The following is a 21,708-nucleotide window of genomic DNA, read 5'->3' as shown; positions in this document are numbered from 1 at the left end:
CATATCTTTACATTATATATTTTAAATGGTCTATTGGTGAAGTAATTTATAGCATTGGTTACTGTGGAGGGAGGGGGGATTAAAATAATTCAGCAGAAGCAGGGATGTTTAGACAAGGAAATCCCCGTCCCCCTGGCAAATCGTACCTTGCTTAAAACCATGTTTTACAAACTCTTTATTAGAACCAAAAAAAAGGCAATCCTGTATAAAAAATTTTTTTGTTTGTTTGATTGTCTGCATTAATAACAGGCTATGACATGCATTAATAGTCTAATATAAAATCTACAATAGTCTATGTTTGTTCGGGATTCGAACCCTTGTCATCCAAATGACCGATACGTCAGTTCTACCACTCGGCCATGAATGTACTCATTTAGAAATGCCCTGTTTATCCAGTCTTCTACAGAGAAGCGCTCATCATTCGTCTTATTCCTCAATAGAGTAGTAAACAAATAATCAGCTTCTTTGCACCTAATTTATTTTTGTTCGTTATTTTTGTTATTATTATTATTTTTTCACGCTGCTCCCAACGGGCAATAGGCTTGTCGCCCACCGACGTCTAGGCTACAATATGAAATAAAGGCTATATTGTTCTCGTCTCTATTTTTAAGTTATGATTCTATTTTTCTGTCCTAAACAATGTTCTATAGTAGCCTATTTCATCTGTTAATTGACATTAACCCCGCTTACATTTCAAAATACGGCAATAGCTGCTGTTTTGCACAATGTCACTCTGCGCCACCTGGCGGTCATTTCGCGAATGACTTTGAAATGCGACTGGATTATTTTTACCGCGGTAGTTTTGCCGCGGTGCCTGTCGCGGCGGTAATAGGCATTCTGGTTGAGTACCATCTGTACATGCCACCACTTGAGAGTAAAATTCAAATATTCAAAGAATTATTCAGCACCTCATACACATCAAACACTAAGGGAATAATTTCAAACAGAATTGATTTCACAAGCTAAAATCCATGTGCAATTACTCGTGGACACATATAGTATACGCAGAAAAGGCTCTTTATCAACTCTTTGAAGGCAACTCCACATGGTATGATCACTGGAGTACCTATTGACGCACTCCATGTTCACGAAAAAAATAAAAAAAATCACTCAAATACGACCATCCTTAAAAACACTCTCAACAGTCCTTAATTTATAGCCTCTTATGCCCTTGAAACACCCTCCAGTCTCATTCAGAAACACCATAACACACTCAATCAGCATTGTGAATTTAGTCAAATTGGAATATAGTTGCCCCAGTCCTAGAAATGAGCTGAAAATACATCAAGTAATACTTGAAATATGTTTTAAACCTCTTGGTGCTTTAACAAGGACACGTTAAAGCCCTTAAATTCAAATGGAACTCATTTCAGTCCCATAATTCTATACACAATCACAGAGGAAGGGGGCAACTGCTGTTGAATGCAAAGTGAGACTTTACATACAAAAGGGGGAAAACTGACGGATAAAATGGGTGGATGGATGATAAAAAAGAAGTAAAATGAGCCAAATGGATTGAATGACTAAGAGAGACTCACCACTGTCTGATGGTTCACCTGGATGACCTCATCGCCTGCGTGAATCTTTTTACAGCGATCTGCTGGAGACTAAAAAAGAGATGCAAAGGAGAGATATAAAAAGACAGAATAATTGGGGGAAATAAATAAAAAAGATGTACTGCAATATTCTAAGTATTGCAATTACATCTAAGAATTTGTTAGATGCTTTTACCCAAACATTACCTTGCATTTAAGGTATACAATCCGGGTCAAAAATATGGAATAATTAAAGGATTAGTTCAAACTAAAAATGAAAATATTGTCTTCAATTACTCACCCTCATGTCGTTCCAAACCCATAAGACTTTCGTTCATCTTCGAAACACAAATAAAGATATTTTAAATGAAATAGACATTTCTGTCTCTCCATTGACAGCTACTCAACTAAAAACTTTGACACTTCAAAAGGTTCATAAAGAGTTCCTAAAACTAATCCACAACTCATTGGTTCTTGCACATCAAGCAAACATGCTTGAGCTTCTGATGTGTGTGCTGATAAACATATATAAATAAAAGCCTAAATTCAATCTGTTTAGTGTTTAAAGTGATCGTGTCTCTTAAATTTTACGATCTCTTTATGACCTTTTTGAAGCATCAAAGTGGTGGTTGCGTGGACTGTCAATGGAGGGACAGAAATCTCTCAGATTTTTGATAAAACATCTTCATTTGTGTTTCGAAGATGAACGTAAGTCTTATTGGTTTGGAATGACAGAAAAAAAGTTAACTTGGTTAACTATGACAGAATTTAGAATTTTTTGGGTGAACTATCCCTTTGATATTTTTTGAAAGAAGTCTCTTTTCCTCACCGTGGCTGCATTTATTAGATTTTATAAAGCTCTACTGTTTGAGCTACAGTAATTGCATATAAAAGCAGTCTGGTATTTTAATTATATTGTAACTTGATTATACTTATGATATCACGGTTATAATGTACTGTAAATAGAAAAAAAAACAAAGAGATATAAAATGAATGTGGATAGAATAGCTCTGATAATTTGGTCTGGTAAGAATTTGATGGGAAATGAGATCATGTTGAAATCTTCTTTTGTTATCAATTTAATTTCAGTGCGGTCTAAGAGATGCAACTGAAATATGACAAATGAAATATATATTGTGCATTTTTCTTTTCTATGGGTATTCTATTGCAGTATACAGGGCGATTTCCACCCACTATTAGAGCTACAACAAAATCTAAGAGCTTTCAATCATATCGGTGGATCTTTAGTGAGAGCACTCCTGTCTGTATAGCTCTCTCTCTCTCTCTCTCTCTCTCTCTCTCTCTCTCTAGTTTGATCATGTGCAATAATAGCTGTACAATCAATTGCTGAGATTTATTCGTTTTATCAGCCGCATAATGGACATTTTAAAGACACATGAATTAGAACACACACATTAACACTGACTGGCTCTTACCCCCTCTGTGGTTCCTGTGATAACATGAAGTCCATCATATGTGGATTTGATGTACATTCCCTTAAGATTTAAGAGACAAAGGAAAAAGACAATAGACTTGAATAAATAATCTCCATTTCTTCCTTTTTCTGTCTCACACTCACATTGAAGAACATTTCAAATCCCTTCTAGTTTATTCATGTGCATATAGAGAAGGGAAATTACTTTTAATAAAAGAGATGTTTGATCACATATCAACACAAGCATGCATACACACATATACGCTCATTAGGACAAGGATTAGTGTTGGGGAAATTACTTTGAAACGGTTTGCCAAGCTACACAAGTTACTTATACAGTAATTACAATTAGTTCAGCTACAGCCAAGCTTCCCGAAGCTACACTGCTGACTGTAAGCTATACTGATAACAACAACTACATTACAGCTTTTAAAGTGGCAATATAAACAGACATCTTTTGTAACATTATCAATATCTTCTTTACTGTCAATTTAGATTAATTTAATGCATCCTTGCTGAATACATTTTTTTTATCTTAAAGACCTTAATTAATAGCAATTAATATGTAAATAAATGATCAGATAATCTGATTTATCTTTACAAAAGTGTTTATAAATCACAATTAGTGTGACAGCATTAACATGAAGTTATGAACAAATACATTTACATTACATTTCTAATTAAATGTAATCTAAATAACTGAATTAAAAACAGTGAAAAAACAGCAGTAATTAGAACAGCGGCCAGCAGCAAAGTATTAATGTATGATCTTACCAGACCCTCTGTAGGTTTAATATTAGCCAGTTGAACCACCTCCAGATGTGCCGACTGGGAGACCAGGGGGTCTGACGACAGTGAGATGATGTGGTCACATACTCCAGATAATGTCTTACACTTCAGAAAGAGAAAAAGAGAGAGCATATCAATTCTTTTCTGCACTGGCTGATCATTTATTAGATACAACTCAGCCTCATTAATATGATGTCATTTAGGTTTAACGTCCCGTGACCCAAGAATGCATCTTTAGCTGAAGTCAATGTTTGTGGTACTTTTTATTGTTTTTACTTTTACTATGGTAACTTTTTAACGTCTTGTTAGCTTACACCTCCGTCTTGTTGTATTATGTTAGTACAGCAAAATGATCTGCTGAAGTCTATTGCAGATATAGATATTCATACATGCGTCTAACTACGATTGTGAGTGGGGTACGGCTTACGATTATCGGCCCATAAAAATAGACATCTATGTACATTGCACAGACTAGTCGACTTTAATGCTCTGCCATGACCCTTTAAGCTTGATGTTGACTAGTTGCTGATCATGGCCAATAGAGGGCGCAACAGGATAAGAAATCTTTGAGGTACACATTTTACGCTATGTTTGCAACAGTTAAAATGACAAATAAATGCATAGCTCCTCAAGATATGTTTGATTATACTATATGGATATGGATGTGCAAAAATGATTGGGTGAATGCATGTTTTAAACAGGTTATACATGCAAGTTAATCGCCTTTCTAAACTAATGCGCTGCTGTATTGTAACACACATACATACAGAGAGTAGCTCGCACATCACTTGCAGATCGCGCGTACACAGAAACATTTAGTAGCGCAGAAATGTAAAATGCTGAAAAGTTCTAGCATATATTTCTTAGAAACTAAAATCCACAGCTATGGATTTTATTAGTAGAGAGACAGCCAGGTAGAATTAATTCACACACAATCGCTCTCTCAGTACTGCATTCAGTAAATGTAATCTTTACCGTGCTGCCTTATCTGTATCTGATTTAGAATGAGCAGAAATGTGTGAGACATATAACGACCCAAAGACAAAAGAACCGATAAAAATAAGCTGTTATGTAGGAGCAATAGCCTTGTGGGCAGCGCTGTGTCATGCCATAGCTGTGCACAAGGCAACCTATGTCCGAGTCTGAAAAGATCTGAAGTCGTTCAACTATGTATTGTAGCAACCTATCTACAGTAGCTACTAATTCTATCGTACCTACGTACCTATATATACCTAATGCCATGTTGAAAGGCACACCGACATGAAGTTATGATACTAATTGCTACTGGATTTGCAAAAAGTGCACCAGGATTTCTCTGCTTAGCATTTCTGTAGGTATATTGCAATTTTTTTTTTTGCTTTTTAGGGTTGTGTAGCACTTAAATTCACTTTGTTTTATGGTTTCATCTCTCGCTTTACTTCTGCTTTCATCTGGTGTCATTGGTGTGTTTGTTTCTCCTCCTACAGTCAGTAACTGAGGTGGGGTGGTGCAGGAAAATGAAATCTGCTGCTAACAGGCGCAATGTGAAGGTATTTATAGCTGTGGGACTCAGTGAGAATGACAGCTGTGCCCAGCCCAGCAGTCTGTGGCGACAACAGGACCTGCAACACACACTGCTGTGTGCTAGTGCGTATGAGACCGGAATCTCACAAAGAGCCTTGATGTGGGTCTCCTGTGACTGCAAAGGGAACTTCACCTCAGGGCCTGAAGCAGCATAATGCATGTTCACTAAATGATATCCACTGGTCATGTTACCTGACACTTTTACAATAACAAACATTGACATGAAGAATCACATCTTTTATAAATCATAAAAGCCATCCCTAAAATTTATTTCAATGTTAAATTAAAAGGCTGGGAGTATTTGGAACCAAAAATACATGCAGGGACTTCTGTGAAGACTACTGAATGATGACTCAAATTAATCAGCTTTTTTTGAACATTTAAAATGTCTATTCGCATCACTAAAAATCAGTCAAGAGTTTACATTAAATTGATCATTTGGTTTGGAAAAGGTTCACCAGTTGAAGAAGATGTAGACGAAGGAGAATTCAAAAAGGTTTCTGTAAACAAAATGGTTCTTTAATGAAAACAAACTCAGGTAATCCACAATGACAAAGAGAAAGTAGCAGCGTGTGTAACACGAGCACACACAATCAACAACCATCAAACGCAGAGTGAATGTGAGGAACTTAAATACACAGTGATAATGAGGAGATGACAAACAGGTGTGATGATTTGATGAGTGTCCATGACAACTGATGAGTGGCGGGAAAATCAAACAAAGGAACACATGTAATGAATGAAAACCAACTAAAAGGTTATGAACGTGAAACTAAAGATGAATAAGTCCAGATAACTGTGACACTGTATCAATTGGCAGGGAGTGATTAATAATATAATATAATATAATATAATATAATATAATATAATAAAATATAATATAAATGTACAACTGTGAGCAATAGCGTTATTTAATAAATGTAAAACTGCAAGCAATAGCGTTATTTAATGTAATACTAGATCTGTTTTTACTACTACTGTTACTAAAAAAACATATTTTGGGGCCAATAATGCAGGTACTTCTGAAAACACTACAGAATGATGACTCAAATTAATCATTTTTTTAACGCACTACATTTAAAACATCTATTCACAACACAGTGTGGTTATAAAATCAGTCAGGCATTTTGTCTACCACAGAAATAGCAGGCAGAGAGAGTATGTGTATCCTCACGATTCTTCCTGTAAATGAAGAAATGGGGGCAGAGCTCACAGGAGAAACATTAGAGCTCATTATCAGCCTCATATTGCAGCATAAAAAAAAGAAGAGAAATACTTACCACATGGAGGATCTTATTTTCTGTCTCATAGACGGCGCAGTCCTGCAAAGAGGAGAGGTAAGATATTACTGTCATTTAAACAGTTTAGGCCTCTCGTGTACACACTCACCCACACAGAGCGTTTGAGAAAACATTTACTGAGCAAAATATGAGATAATCTTCCAAACAGCTGGGTCACTGCGTTCAGAAATGTCTCTCTCTCTCTCTTTCAGATGCGGATCTAATGTAGGAAGGTTGAACAGAGGAGAGCCCCGGGCTCAATTTAACATTCAGGCTCTGATGGAGACATTTCAAGGAGCTCCCGAGGTTCCCGCTGGGGGCCGGAACTACTGTGAAAGTTCATGGAAAAATAGCAAATCTGCCATTTGATTGTGTTTGTACAGGTGTAATATACAGTACAGTAAGTCCTGCATGAAGTGTATACACAGGAATTTTTTTACAGTTATTTGCTTGTCTATTGGTCACAAGCAGATATATTTTATCAAGTACATAGATTGTTATTATTATAACCTGACACTAGATGTGTCTACACTGGAATTAACAGTTTGAGGAGGTCTACAGTTGTTGAGGCTGCACATTCAGAATGTTCACTAACCGAACCGTGGACCAATCAAATGTGAGCTTGACGTCAGATTTCAGCCACGGTAAAATAGGAGAACTTTACTTCCAATATAAAGTTCATTGGTATAAAACAGGCATTGAATAGGCTATTTTACAGTAGCATAACTATTTTAAGCTTTATTTTCATCGCTTTGAATTAGGTTTACCACTGTTCACTGTTGTACAAAATATTTTTATTTCAAATGAATGCTGCTCTTTTGAACTCTCTATTCATTAAAGAATAAGACGTTGTAATAAACATAATGATTGTCTTCTGTAGTCTTCTGCCTTTGAAGTTGTTTCATAATTCATGAACTAACATTGACAGAGTGATTAAACTGAATTGAATCAACACTGAACTATATTGAGCTGAATAATGATTATCTTCTGTACGGCTGCTTTAAAGCTGAATCAAATTTGTTTCATAATTGATGAACTTTGCAACATCGACACTGTCATTAAACGTAATTTTGCAATTCTACCGCTTTACAGAAACCATTGTGACAAGAATAAGGCTTTTATGAAGTGTTTTTTTCTTGTAGCAGCCAAGTCATTCATTTGATATTCTTAATATTCCTTAAATATTTCATAAATGGTCAGTTTATTGTATGCATCAACCAAATGGTGTGATAGTTTAAACCAAATAAACCAAATGTCCATAATAAAACTTGGAAAAGTGACATTTGGTGAGGACATTTGGTCCATGGACAGACAAACAAGACTATAAATTCCTGCTTCGTATATATGGATACATTGAGCATTTATGAAATATTAAAGAATACACAATGAAGAAACTGATCTCTAGCCATCAGCAGTCACCATGGCAACACCCACTCGGATTCCTGTATCCATCACTGACCCCCCAAACCCAACAATGCCAGTAGGAGGTCATGATTCTCTTCTTCTTTGGTTTAAAGAAATATATGTCTCCGTTTCTGCAGCATCTTAGTGAGAGAGCTTATTTTTTGTCATCGTCTTTGGTGCTCTCACATGCACCTCTTCCCTTTCATCACAATAAAGTAATAACCAGCCCTCACACCTGAGACTCTCACACAGCAAAAGCCTTGAGAGAGAGAGAGAAAGAAAAGAGTGTTCCCGGGAAATGAAACCGCATTGATTCACTTCCCTTTCGAGCACCCCTGAGCATCTCCGTACCTATTCTCCAGTGCTGTCACTCAAGCCATCGATCATCACGCAAGAATGCCAGTGTGCATATTTGTGTGTGTGTTTGTGTGTCATCAGGACTTAAGGTGCACTTAAGACACATGCATTCGCATTTGTCACAGCATAGTGTCTAAAGACATAGTTCACATAAAAAAATGAATTTGTGTCATTATTTATTCATGCTCATGTTGATTCAAAGTCCAAACCCAAAATAATTTCTTCTTTTACACACACAAAAAAATATTTTTTTGAGGAAAATTAAACCGGGACTGAAACTGTCAAGCACAATAAAAGTTTTTTTTATTTTTTAATTGTACTACTATTTTAAACTGTAATAATAAATCACAATTTTACTATTTTTTACTGTATTTTTGATCAAATAAATACAGCCTTGGTGAGCATGAGAGAGTTTTAAAAAATTATATATCTTACTGACACCAAACCTCTGAACGGTAGTGTATTTTAAATGTGTTGTTAGTACTGCTTATAAACATAATTGGAAATACAACCCAACATTTTGGGACATTTTGTCAAAAATGCATTTAAAGCCACAGTCTGTAGTTTGTTAATTCTCTTCACTTTCCAATGTTTTCACGGACCAACTTTATTGCATTTTGTAAATATAAACAAATTTAGATTTTGATGGCTCCAACACACTCCAAAAAAAGTTGAGACATGGGCAAAATAAAAGTGAAAAGATTATATATCAGATTAAATAGAATAAAAGATTCTTTTTAAACAGTCCATAATGAGCTGGTGAATTGGTAATAATAGGTGAGGGTATCGTGTTTGGGTATAAAAGAGCTTCTCAGTCATTGCAAGCAAAGATGGGTCATGGCTCACCCACTTTGTGCCAAATGTCATGAGAGAATTGTCAACAATCACATTTCTCAATGCAAGATTGCAAAGAATTTATGTCTTTCGCCATCTAAAATACATAATATTGTGAAAAGATTCAGGTAAACCAGAGAAATCTCAGTGCGTGTAGAGCAACGCAGGAGACCTCCATTGAATGTCCGTGACCTTTGAGCCCTCAGACAGTCATGCTGCTCAGTTAAATATACCCACATGGGCTCTGGAGTACTTTGGAAAACCGTTGTCACTTAACACAGTCTGACGCTGCATCAAGAAATGCCACTCAAATCTCTGTTTCGCAAGGAGAAAGCTACACATCTGTTCAATGCAGAGATGCCGCCGAGTTCTCTGGGCCCGAGCTCATCTCAGATGGTTCAAAAGACAGTTGAAATGTGTGCTGTGGTCAGGTGAGTCCATGTTTCGACTTGTTTTTGGAAAAAATGGACATCAAGTTTTCAGTCCCAAAGATGAAAGAGACCATCCAGATTTCTATCAGCGACAGGTCCAAAAGCAAACATCTGTCATTTTATGGAGTTGCATCAGTCCGAACGGTTTGGGTGACTTGCATTTGTGTGAAGGTATCACTGACATGGAGGCGTATATTGGGATTGTACAGACACATTTAATGGCATCAAGATGACATCTTGGGAAGCAAGACAATGCCAGGCCTCATTTTGCGCCTCGACAGTTCAGATCTGTCACTTACTGAAAATGTGCGGCCAATCATGAAAAGGAGAATCAGACAACGACGACCACGGACTGTTGAGCAGCTGTCTTGTATCAGACGAGATTGGGCAAAAATTCCACTTGCAAAACTGCAACAATTAGAATCCTCAATTCCCAAACATTTAAGTGTAATTAAAAGGAAAGATGATGTGAGACAGTGGTAAATGTGTAAATGTTGCAGCAATCAAATTCAAAATGTGTTTATATTTACAAAATACAATCAAGTTTATCAGTGAAAACACTGGAAATCTTTTCTTTGTACTTGTCAATTAAATAAGTGTTCAAGAGAATTAACAAATAACAGATTCTTGATTTTATCCCAACTTCACTGACAACATCAGAATCAAAAGAACAATTTATCCACAAATCAAACATGGCTAAACATGCCAAGGAGAGCTCTGTGGATGAATAAATATTCAAATGTTGGTCTGTTTATCACAAAGCTGTCATATGGCTTTGGAAGACTTGAAATATATGTGCAGATGGACACTTTTATGGTGCTGTAAGCAGCCACACTTTCATTGTATTGAAAACACTCATGTTCCATGAAAGAAAGTTAGAATCTGGAACAAGAGAAGTAAAAATGTATACATTTTCATTTTTGGATAAACCATTACTTTAAATGATGAGCAGACAACACACACAGCGAAACAGTGAGAGAGAGACACACACAAACAAAACCTAAGATGGAGGTAATAGTGATGCCAGCAGGGGGCGCTCAACCATACAAGCGAAGCTATAATGCTATAATGTAGTAATGAGGACTGTGTCATTAAAGCTCGTTTAGGTGGTTGACTAGCGACTAGTCAGTGGTAGACTACCAGTGGATAAATCAGATGGTCAAGCAGGCTTTTGGAAAATGTTAGGCTGGCACAAGATTGTCTACCAGCTCAGTCAGGTTCTAACCATCAGAAAGTCCATCTGGTCATCTAAACCTGTTTGAATTATCTTGGATCAGGTAGAAACCAGGTAGCATATGCTAAAAACACTCCTGCTAACTTAACATGGCTTTATTTGGGGGGGGGGAAGATTTAGACCTAATCTCACAGGGGCCGATCTGGGAAAAGGACCTCTGCTGGTCCTGAGCGCTCAAAACTAGTTGCATTAGTTGAGATTAGAACCAGATCTCTGGCTTCAACGCTGTAATCTCTCCTGGATTAAGAGAGAGTTTGCGCAGCGCTCAGGCTGAGCTGGCTGTAAAAGACTCATCCATTTAATGCTGCTCTTGCTGGCCATGATCCTCTGACCCTACCAAAAATGATCTGCTGGGTACAGACACATACTAACACACACTAGCATGCACATGACTGCAGCAGCCTTTCTCGTATTTCTCTTTTGTCTAGAATGATTGTTTCAGACTGGTCAAGTTTCCCTTCCCGCTCTGTTCTAGAGGACTACATTACCCATGATGCATTCAGAAACAAATGAGCTGTAGTTCTTGACACCCTCATAGTGCTTTTTAAAACCTCTTTATAACATACATGTGGAAGAACGTAAAAGGAGCAGATATGTGAGAGGTTTAAATTAATTTCATATTAATATCTTAAAAGCACACTCCTTTCATCTTTTTCATCATTAAAAAATTATGTAATAGAAATTAATATGAGATTGGTGTCAGTACAAAAGCATTTAACTGTGTCATCTTGTTAGCTAAAAAACATCACAGTTGAGATACATTAAAAGTCTATAATAATTATTCAGCAAGGATGTATTAAATTGATCAAAAGTAACAGATTATAATGTTACAAAAGATATCAATTTTAAATAAATGCTGTTCTTTTGAACTTTCTACAGTATTCATCAAAGTATCCTAAAGAAGTACATTATCACAGTTTCCACAAAAAAACTGTTTTCAACATTGATATAACAATAAGGAATGTTTCTTGAGCAACTAATATGCATATTATCATATGATTCATTTAAAAAAAATTTTTTTACAGTACAATACACTACACTCATTTTTAATAATAAAGTTAAAGTTTTCAGTTAGTGAAAAAAAAGAAAAGTTTTTTGATGATTTGGAAAAAAAATGATTTTCCAGATCATTTAACAATTTTCAGTGACAATAAAATATTTAATTTAATTTAATTTTGGAAACTGAAACTATTTATGCATGTATTTATTTATTTATTACCATGAAAATATATAACTGCCTCAATATTTTATGTTTCAGTCCCTCATCATCATATTTGGCAAAAATGAAAAACCCCTCACTGCACCAATCGCAGAGCTAAATCTTCTCTGAAAGTCCTTCTCCACAGCTAGACTACAGCCATATATAACCTACATAAATATTTCAAAGAATTTCCCCAGTTGAATTAGACTCAGAAATGTTGTTTCCATTACAATGTGTCCATTTCAACGTGTTAGCATCTAATATGAGAGTGTTTGATCTAGTTGGTTTGGTAAATGAATGTCATTACCTGTTGTACTATGGTAGTGAGTTCCAGGCACAGCTGGATCACGTTGTTCCGGGTCATGGAATAATCTGTTACGGCAGCGAACGGTGACCTGCAAAAGAAGTAGCACCTGGAATTAACCGTTAGATTATTCTTAGAGCCAGACCCACAAGATAGACAATTTGAGTGTGTGTGCGTGTAAACTTTAGAAATATGTGTCGGTGTGTGCTGTGCTATAGGTTATCCCCGTTGGTCGTGAATGTACTCCAGACCCAGTTTCTCTCTTTCTGTGAGTGACGAAGTGAATGTGGGTCGTGTGTATTGAGGCTGTGTGCTATATATACAGGGCTGTAAGAACATTGGTTCATCGTTTCCATCCTGTCTCTAAATATTCCTCTATGACCGCTGGGAATACCAACTGACTCAAACCCAGAAGCCCCTCACAATTTAAGAAACTCTAACAATCTTTCACCGCTGGGCTAGAAATCGTTCATTCAAAGACCCCACAAGTGCTCTTACACCACCGAACACACATTCCTGAGTCAAACTCTCTTCTCTAAACAGGATTTGGGACGCAGCTCTAGGCGAATACCAAATCCCCATTCAAAACTCCACTTCTAAATGTCAGCGACTTCGCTTGATTCCCAAATATCACTTTGCGGTAGATACAGCGGCAGCGTCTGACCCCGGGTTCAAGGACACCTGTCAGCAAGCATGAACGCAGTGGACAGACGCTTCACGAGAACTGTCCGAATGAAACCTGAGGGGATGGAGAGGGAGGGAGAGACAAAGAAATGATAGCAGCAAGAAAAGAAGAAAAAGTTCAAAACCAAGTCATCCGAGCTAGTCTGCGAGACACTGAAATCTATGCAGCTCACTCGATTCTCTCCAGGATCGACTAGACTTCATTACATCCAACCTTTTGCTCTTTCGAAGCATTTGAGCACATGCCGCCATCTGGACACGAAGGCTCCAGGCTGACGGGAAATCCGTCAGTTGGGCAAAAAAAGACCACTACCATCTCCTCAAGGCCAGGCCTCAAAGTTTCACCCCTTCCTGCTCCAGTTTTCGATCAATGAATGAGTCTGGGTGCTTTTGTAATTGCTTATGTGCTGCTGTCTATCTTCATTTAAAAATATACTTTTACACACGGAGAGAGGATCCGAAAACTTTCAGCTCCCATCTGAACAAATCAATGAAAAAACATTAGCACGAATAATGTCAGGGCATTTACATTTATGCATTTGGCAGATGCTTTTATCCAAAGCAACTTGCTGTGCATTCAAGGTATACGTTTTAGCAGTTCACATTCTCCCTGGGAATCAAACACATTACCTTGGTATTGCTTGTGCCATGCTCTAGTGTTTGAGCTACAGGAACCTTTAGGTATATTGATTTCACCATAAATATTAAATATGGGTGACTAGTGGGGCACCATCAAGAAATTTAAGGCTTGATATTGAGGCTAGAATTCAAAATTATTTATTTTATTTCCAGTATGGTTTACTTATAATCGGATTAATCAGTACGAAAGGCTCATTTAGGCCAGAATTTGAAAAGGAGTGAGTTTGAAAACAGCTGAGCTGAGTGTAATATCAAAAACTATAGTAAATGCCAAATGTAAAGTGGCACAAATGAAAATGTGACTGTGAGGAATGGAAGTACACTGCGTTCGCAATGTTGTGCATAGAGGTAGAACATTCAGTCTTTTCACGAACTTCAAATGACATTATAAGTGTTTTGTCGCCTGAATTATTAACAATCAAAAAATATGACGAGTACTGATCTATTATGCCTCTTACAGAGATAGTTCACCCAAAAATGTGATTTTTTTCATTAATTACTCAGCCTCATTTCGTTCCAAAACTAATTTCACGATCTCTTTGAAGCGTCAGTTGTCAGCTGTCAATGGAGGGAGATTCTGAAGATGAACGAAAGTCTTACGGGTTTGGAACGACATGAGGGTAAGTAATTAATGCCAGAATTGTCATTTTTGGGTGAACTAACACTACTAAAGTAAGTGAAGAGTAAACAAACCTGACTGAACTTCCCCTGCATATTTTTTCAATAAGCCCCTCCCACATGGAGCTCCGCCCACAGTGAATGAAAATGAGGAAAAGCCCACAACAAACCCAACAGAACAGATATCATTAAACGATGATCACCGGCTTGGCAAGTGGCAGAGGAGAGCTGGTGTCAGCCTGGATGGATATCAACCAATAACACTTAAGGGACCGAGACTCTCAAGTCAGTCATAATGTCTCTTGGCTTCAGATCCATTCACCTGCGTTAGTGTAACTCTGTTCCTCCCTCCCTCTCTCAGAGTTCCTTCTGTTCTTCCACTATGTCTGCAGGGGAGACGACGGCTCTACTGGGGACTGTTTTGGCAGAGAAGAAAGGCCGGGGAGCGTAATTAGGCCATCATTAATGAAAGCGGGGAACGAGGCACTCCTCCCACCCGGTGGCCTTGTTCCTACAGTGTGCGTTCCTGATAATGGATACAGAAACTCAGAAACCTCCCTAACCCAAACACTGACTGGCTACAAGATCACCTTAGTCAGCAAGCCGTGAGCTGGTGTGGATTAGTGCTCCCAGCTTGATCCCAATCCAGACTGGGCCAATGTGAACTGTGTGTGATATGGACCGCTCTCGGGTCCAGGATCAGAAAGCGGGGCTGGGGGTGTCTGGGCACAGCAATAGAGAGATGGCGTTCTCAGTGGGGTGTAGCTGAGAGGAAATCAAATGCCGTCTGATGGAAAGGGTCCTACTGTGCGGTGCTGTCCCAGTCCAGAGCTTTAAGCCAGGCTCAGTACCAGAGGGAGCTGGACCGAGTAAAGCAACTGGGTGCCAAATGGATCATTCAGCACAAACCACCCACTTGATTTACATTCATTGCAAAATTAAAAAGTAGAAATATTGCAGCACTACAGTCTATAACTTAAGTGTTTTATGAGGGGTTTTATAATGACAGTGATTTGCAGCAACTAAGCAACAAAGTTAAGCAGAATACAAATTTATGATAATAAGAAGCAAAGCAGTACAATGAGCACACATTTGTCTACTATCAGCTCTGTTTAACACACTAACATATCAGGTTACAAAAATCCTTCTTCTGGACAAGTTTTTTATTTTTATTTTTTATTTCAACTGATCCCAACAACAAAATAAATACAAAGATGGTCACCAACGCATATGTATACTTGTTATAAATAAAATTCTGTTCACTTTTTTTTATCTCTAATTCATTTATACAGCTATAATTTAACAAAATCATAAACGCATCTTTGCTTTAAAACAATGGAATACGTACTTGTGCAAATCATTACTGATCGTTCTTGCTGATGCTTTCAAGACTATAAAGAGGGTTTTTTTGCGCAATTAAAAATAAATAAATTCTACCTTAGCCAGCTAGATAATATTATCTTGGTGACAAATCAGCAGAATTTGCAATAATCTACAAGACAAAAGGTCAAACAGTGGTTCTCAACCAGGGCCATTTCAAGCTTCGGAAGGGGCTACTTTTTTTTATTATTATAATTTATTAATATTAACATATATTATTAATACAGTCTAATGGAATTACAATGCAAAACATCTACATGCATTTATTTTTTCCCTCAATACCTTTTGTTTTATTGAAGAACATACAGTTCTTAACTTCTGGAATCACAACATAAATTATTCCTGTTAATATTACATTATACAGGGGATTTCAAATTTTGCATTCGAGTCAAAAAGGTTAAGAGTCATAGAGGATAAACGGATGTGAAATTACAGTATTAGTGGCACAGCAGAATTTCTACAGATTTTTCCTACAGAAAAAATATGCACAGATTCCACGTGGACCTACTTATGAGAAGAAAAAACACTGGACAGAAATGTTCCAGTTCTTACTTTCCTCGCATCTCTCTTTCTTTCTCTCTCTCTGCTCATCAATATATCATAATAATTATTATAATAAGGTTTATTTATAAAGCGAGATATATAACATAAACAGCATCAAACATAAGTAGGCTATGCATCACATACATACCCATTGTAGAAAGATGAAAACGAGGTACAATAAGCAGTTTTAAGTCAGATGCCCGGATAGAGTTAGAAGGTGAATAACAGTGCAGAAGTGCAGATAAATAATTTGGAGCAAGTCCATGAAGACATTTAAAAGTTAACAAGATAACTTTATACTGAATGCGGAGAGGAACCAGTATCCAATGTAGATTATAGAGCAAAGGAGTAATGTGATCAGATTTCTTGACTTGATTGATGACTTTGGCAGCAGAATTTTGAACATATTGTAGTCTAGTGATTCATAAAGAAATCACTATAGTATGAACAGAAGCAATGCATTGCGCATTGACTAGACTAGACCCGAAAGAAGCGGAAGTTACTGAGAGAGAAAGAGTCAGTGTTATATAAGACCTCTTCACTCATCTATGTACCTGATTGCTGAGGGGTGGAACGCAAATCAACATGATTTGTACAGACAAAAGCTGGCCTCGTGGACACTAAACAAGACGTGGACCCCAAGTCGCTAACTTCTGTCCACCCTGCAACACAGAAGTTGTGACTCTAATTCTAAGTGTCATCCCTTGACGAGAGGGAAGGCCGTGCACAAAATGATTTGCCAAACAGGAAATGTTCCTGGATCAACACCCTCTGTCATTCTCATTCCAGGAATAACATTTGAGGAATCACAACCGTATCTCTGAGCCGATGCCCAAAATCAGAGGCCTTTTTTAAGGAACAACTAATATGAGGATGCCAATACAGGAATACATATTAAATTCAAACTAATCCATAAACTAATTCATACAAATAATAAAACTCTCATAATTTTTTATGATATACACTACCGTTCAAAAGTCTGGGGTCGATAAGATTTTTGAATGTGTTTTTTTTTTTTTTAAGAAGTCTCTTATGCTCACCAAGGCTGCATTTATTTGATCAAAAATACAATAAAACAGTAAAAAAAAGTAAAATCTGCCATTACTCAAAAAAGCCATTACTCTAATCTTTAGTGTCACATGATTCACGAAACATTTCTTACTTTATAAATGTTAAAAACAGCTGTGCTGATTGATATTTCTGTGGAAATCATTATACTTTTGATGAACAGAAAGTTTAAAAGAAAAGCTATATTTGAAATAGACATCTTTTGCAGCATTATAAATGTAACTTTTGATCAATTTAATGCATCCTCACTGAATAAAGGCATTAATTTATTTTAAAATAAATCTTACTTACTTGCAGTTCTAGATCTACCACTATCAAGTCATGAGAATTCACAGCACTTACTCACGTCACAACAGCATTTATCTGACCATCAACAACAAAAGATGACATAAGACCCTGGATTTCAAGAGAAGACCCCTATTAACCTTTAATGTCATACTTCTTCAATCTTTATCTGATGTCAAACATCACGTTTCTCAGAGGAGCCCATCTCTAATGGAAAGGGCACTGAATTTGGCAATACCCCAACTTGACACATCAATGTGGAATTTGTATTATATTTATATTAAGTACGTATTCATTAATGTATTGATTGAGTGTGTATGCGGCTCTTAGCAGGACTAACCTATCCAGCCAGGCCAGAAGGCTCTTAGCGGCAGCGATGAGGTCCACCACAGAGGTGAGGAAATCGTTGGGCAGCTTGCGGGTTGTCCGGCCATCATAATGTCCGCTGCGTCTGCGGCCCGCGATGAAGTTCTGCAGGTTTTTGGCGGAGGCATTGAGCTTGTGAGAAAGGGTTTTCAGGTTTTCTGTCTCCAGCCCATAATTCTGTCAAACAGAGATAAAGAAAATGAAATGCTTTAGTGACAAAACTCCCAACAATTGCAGGAATGAGTCAATCAGAACATCGCTTTTTGTTTTCGCACTGTTCTTTTCAGTGTCCCTTTTTAGATACAAGATTCTCATCTCTCTGTTTTCAATTTTAGTGTGCATTATTGGCATGAAAGAAGTTGTACATTTGCAATTGTGAAAATTGTGCAAGTAAAACTAGAAAAGGAAAGTTTGTTAAACTAATTTTGAATGTTACTTGACAAAGGCTTGATTTAACTTAATTTAACATTAATTTAATAATACATTTAAAAAGTACAAACAATACAATACATATAGAAAAAAAATAACATTAGTAACAATAAAATAAAATTGCCAATCAATTAATTTAAGAAGGAATACATAACTTCAGTTATTAACAAGGTTAAACTAAAGATGTATTACAATGAGCATAAATTTGGTGATAGAGACGGGCACAAAGCACATCACTCACTGGCAGTCTCTCTCTCTCTCTCTCTCTCTCTCTCTCTCTCTCTCTCTCTCTCTCTCTCACTCTCTCTCTCTCTCTCTCTCTCTCTCTCTCTCTCTCTCTCTCTCTCTCACTCTATCACTCACTCACTCACACCCTCAAAGATCACTCAGAGATCCCAAATGAATATTCAGCACCTGGCAGAGAGAGAGAAAGAGAGTGAGCGCTTCATATGTAGAGGTGTGTTGAGTGGGTGGAGACAGAACATAAAGTTCAGAGTATGAATAATGCACTGAGAGTCTCTGCTGCCAGCTGATAGGAGCTTACACACGCCTCACTCCTCTGTGAGATAAAGCAATCAGCTCAGACAAATCTGCATATCTATATCTGACAAAACCATGTCAGAAAAAAAAAGCCAAAAAGCACACTAGTTTTTGCATACAGATATAGGCGTCTTTGGCATAGGACGTAACAAAAATTTAATTGGAAATTAAGTTGCTGTTTGTGTTGGAGAGAGGTCGCACCAGGTGCCTTTGGCAGGGTACCAAAGTACCTTGTTCCTGCATAAAGAGTAGGGATCAAGGAGCGAAGGCTGATCAAAAGCAGCATTATGCACACATTCAGGAGAAGGAACACACACATTCGTCCAATAACTTCTATCCATAAACCTTACACTTACAGAAATATTTTTGCATTATTAGGTGACCACTGTCCAATTTGATGCTACAATTCTTTCTCCTATCCCATGGTAATAAGCAGAACAACATATTACTGTAAAGGCACAATACGTACCGGTAATAATTTTAGATTAGATTGAACTTAAACTATTCCAAAAGTTTCCAACATTGTGTCAATTCTGATAATAAATTGTTGTTATATAGCTCAATATAGTCTTATTGTTTGAATCTCTTGATTTACCGCAAGTAACATGTCTGTGCCATGCCTCAGAGACAACACTATTTTGTCAAGTGGCTAACATAGCATAATCAGAAAGAGTATTTGTAGTATTTGTAGAGTATTTGTAGTAACTGCAATACAAGGTTCTCCACCCTACAATATATTTTTTCATTAATTGCATGCCATTTAGCAACACAAGTCATCCAGCTTTTATTAATATGATATTCTAATATCGATCTAGCTTACTGAAATGTGCAACAAGTGTCTCATACCAGCCACTAAGCAAACACACAGAGTAACGTTATAACATAACTTTCAACACACTCAAAGGAGCAGCACCCGAATGCGGCAACGTAAAATGTCCCAGGCACTCAGCCCTCCCCTGCTTCACCACAGTTACGTTAATACAACTTTAATACATTAGCTAATCCATAAACATAATTTCACGAGTCCCTGTTGGATTGCTTTCCATCCGCTCTGGAGATGAAGACGACAACTCCCATGATTCCACACTGGCGTCATCAAGCTACGCCTTTGTTATTGTTTTGAATAATGACCTCTAGCGATGAAACTTACATACTGTGGCTTTATAGGGGCTATATGTACCTTGGAAAATGGTATCTGTGATGGCTGGGTTTAGAGGCTGAAAATAGAAAATATTATGAATTCAGCATAAAAAAACAAAAATCAATGGAAAGTGCCCACCATGATAGAAAAGTGTGTGTGTGTTTTTTTTTGTGTGTGTGTGTGTGTGTGTGTGTGTGTGTGTGTGTGTGTGTGTGTGTGTGTGTGTGTGTGTGTGTGTGTGTGTGTGTGTGTGCTAAAGTGTGCATCAATTTCACTAGGGCCTATCTCCTCTCACATCAGCAAGAGATCGATCAGAGTAATGTGCTCCATCTCGTCCGAAGAACAAATCCCACACACGCACTCAGAGTACAAGAACAGGTAATAAACACACCTGCAACACTAAAACAGGCTTGTACAACATACACACAGACTCACAAAAGATACATTAATCAGCTTCAGAGTGGTGGGAGACTGATTAACGCACAGAAGATGTGTGTGTGGTGGTGGTGGGGGTATGGGCATTCATGCTCTCTGCATGAATGCAGCAGATAACACACACCACAATGACAGAAATATAAAGCAATTGGAAGGGGAAGAGTGAGATAAACAAATACGTGAGAGAATGACAGCTTTTGAGAGTTTAGAGAGACAGGAAAGGAGAGAGTGGGCTGCTCTGTGTCTCTGAGGTCAATATGCTGTCAAACTATAAAGACTCAACAGTTCTCTGGCTTCCATCAATATTTGTGTGCAAGTTTGTATCTAAGACGGTTTCAAAGACACCTTACAGTGGGGAAACAGGGCACATCACGTCTACATCAGTGTTATTTTAGACTTATATACCATTAAGGCACTTGTTTATGTTTTACATCTAATATTTAAAAAATAACAATTTCAGCTTCATTTTAACCAGCAGACATAGTCTTCAATATTTCTTTTCATCTTTCAGTCATTCAAAAGTTTAATTTTGATACTCCTAATACTTGATAAAAGCAAATTTAAATTTGAGAGCTAAAAAATGTCAGGGATAGTTCACTCTCAAATTAAAATGCTACCATCATTTATACCTCATGTTGTCCCAAACCTGTTTCTTTCCGTGGAATATAAAATAAGATACTTTAATGTCTCAGTGTTTCTTGTCTATACAATGGAAATCAAAATGGTTGGGTTACCAACATTCTTCAAAATATCTTCTTTTGTGCAAAAAAAAAGAAAGTCACACAGGTTTGGAACAACATTTTTGAGTGAACTATCCCTTATGCTCATTGTATGGAAAAGAGCAGCAGGGACATTCTGCAAAATATCTCATTTTTAGTGCAGTTTCCGTGAATGATTCAGTTGAAATATACTGTAGCTAATATCATACGCACATGTCTACAGGCTGACACACACATGCTGTGTAACGTGAATGTCATCAGCTCTGATTTGGGATCAGCGTTCAGAACAGATAGAGAGAGCACAGCAAAGTCATCTATTTATGATTTACGCTCTCCTAAATGTCAGCAGCACAGGCCAGTGGTTCACAGTCACTCACACACAACCTCACACTCATTATAGTTCACCTTGTGTTAGAAATATCACAGATCAGGAAAAGGCAACAAGAAACATGTCTGATAGAAAGACAAGACGGGTTGAAGCGAAGATGGAAAAA

General features: G+C 37.3%; 1 protein-coding gene across 7 annotated transcripts in view; it reads right to left on the bottom strand.

Annotated features, from left to right (window-relative positions):
* The window catches only part of cnksr2a (connector enhancer of kinase suppressor of Ras 2a), a 79,903-nt gene that overhangs the window by 35,958 nt on the left and 22,237 nt on the right, over positions 1-21,708 (bottom strand). For 4 of the 7 annotated variants that reach the window (XM_079602400.1, XM_079602396.1, XM_079602395.1 and 1 more), the window contains exons 3-8: positions 17,925-18,127; positions 12,371-12,476; positions 6,603-6,644; positions 3,745-3,864; positions 2,972-3,031; positions 1,539-1,607 (exon numbers count right to left, since the gene is read on the bottom strand). In XM_079602400.1, the coding sequence (XP_079458526.1) occupies positions 1,539-1,607; positions 2,972-3,031; positions 3,745-3,864; positions 6,603-6,644; positions 12,371-12,427 (348 nt within the window). In that variant the 5' untranslated portion in view covers positions 12,428-12,476; positions 17,925-18,127. The remainder of the gene's footprint in view (positions 1-1,538; positions 1,608-2,971; positions 3,032-3,744; positions 3,865-6,602; positions 6,645-12,370; positions 12,477-17,924; positions 18,128-21,708) is intronic. The other 3 variants (XM_079602401.1, XM_079602397.1, XM_079602398.1) reach the window with 1 other exon arrangement.

This window comes from Phoxinus phoxinus, assembly GCF_949152265.1.
Source record: "Phoxinus phoxinus genome assembly, chromosome: 24".
NCBI classification, from domain to species: domain Eukaryota; kingdom Metazoa; phylum Chordata; class Actinopteri; order Cypriniformes; family Leuciscidae; genus Phoxinus; species Phoxinus phoxinus.
The sequence above is the reverse complement of the archived record's forward strand: the minus strand, read 5'-3'. Positions and strand labels throughout refer to the sequence as shown.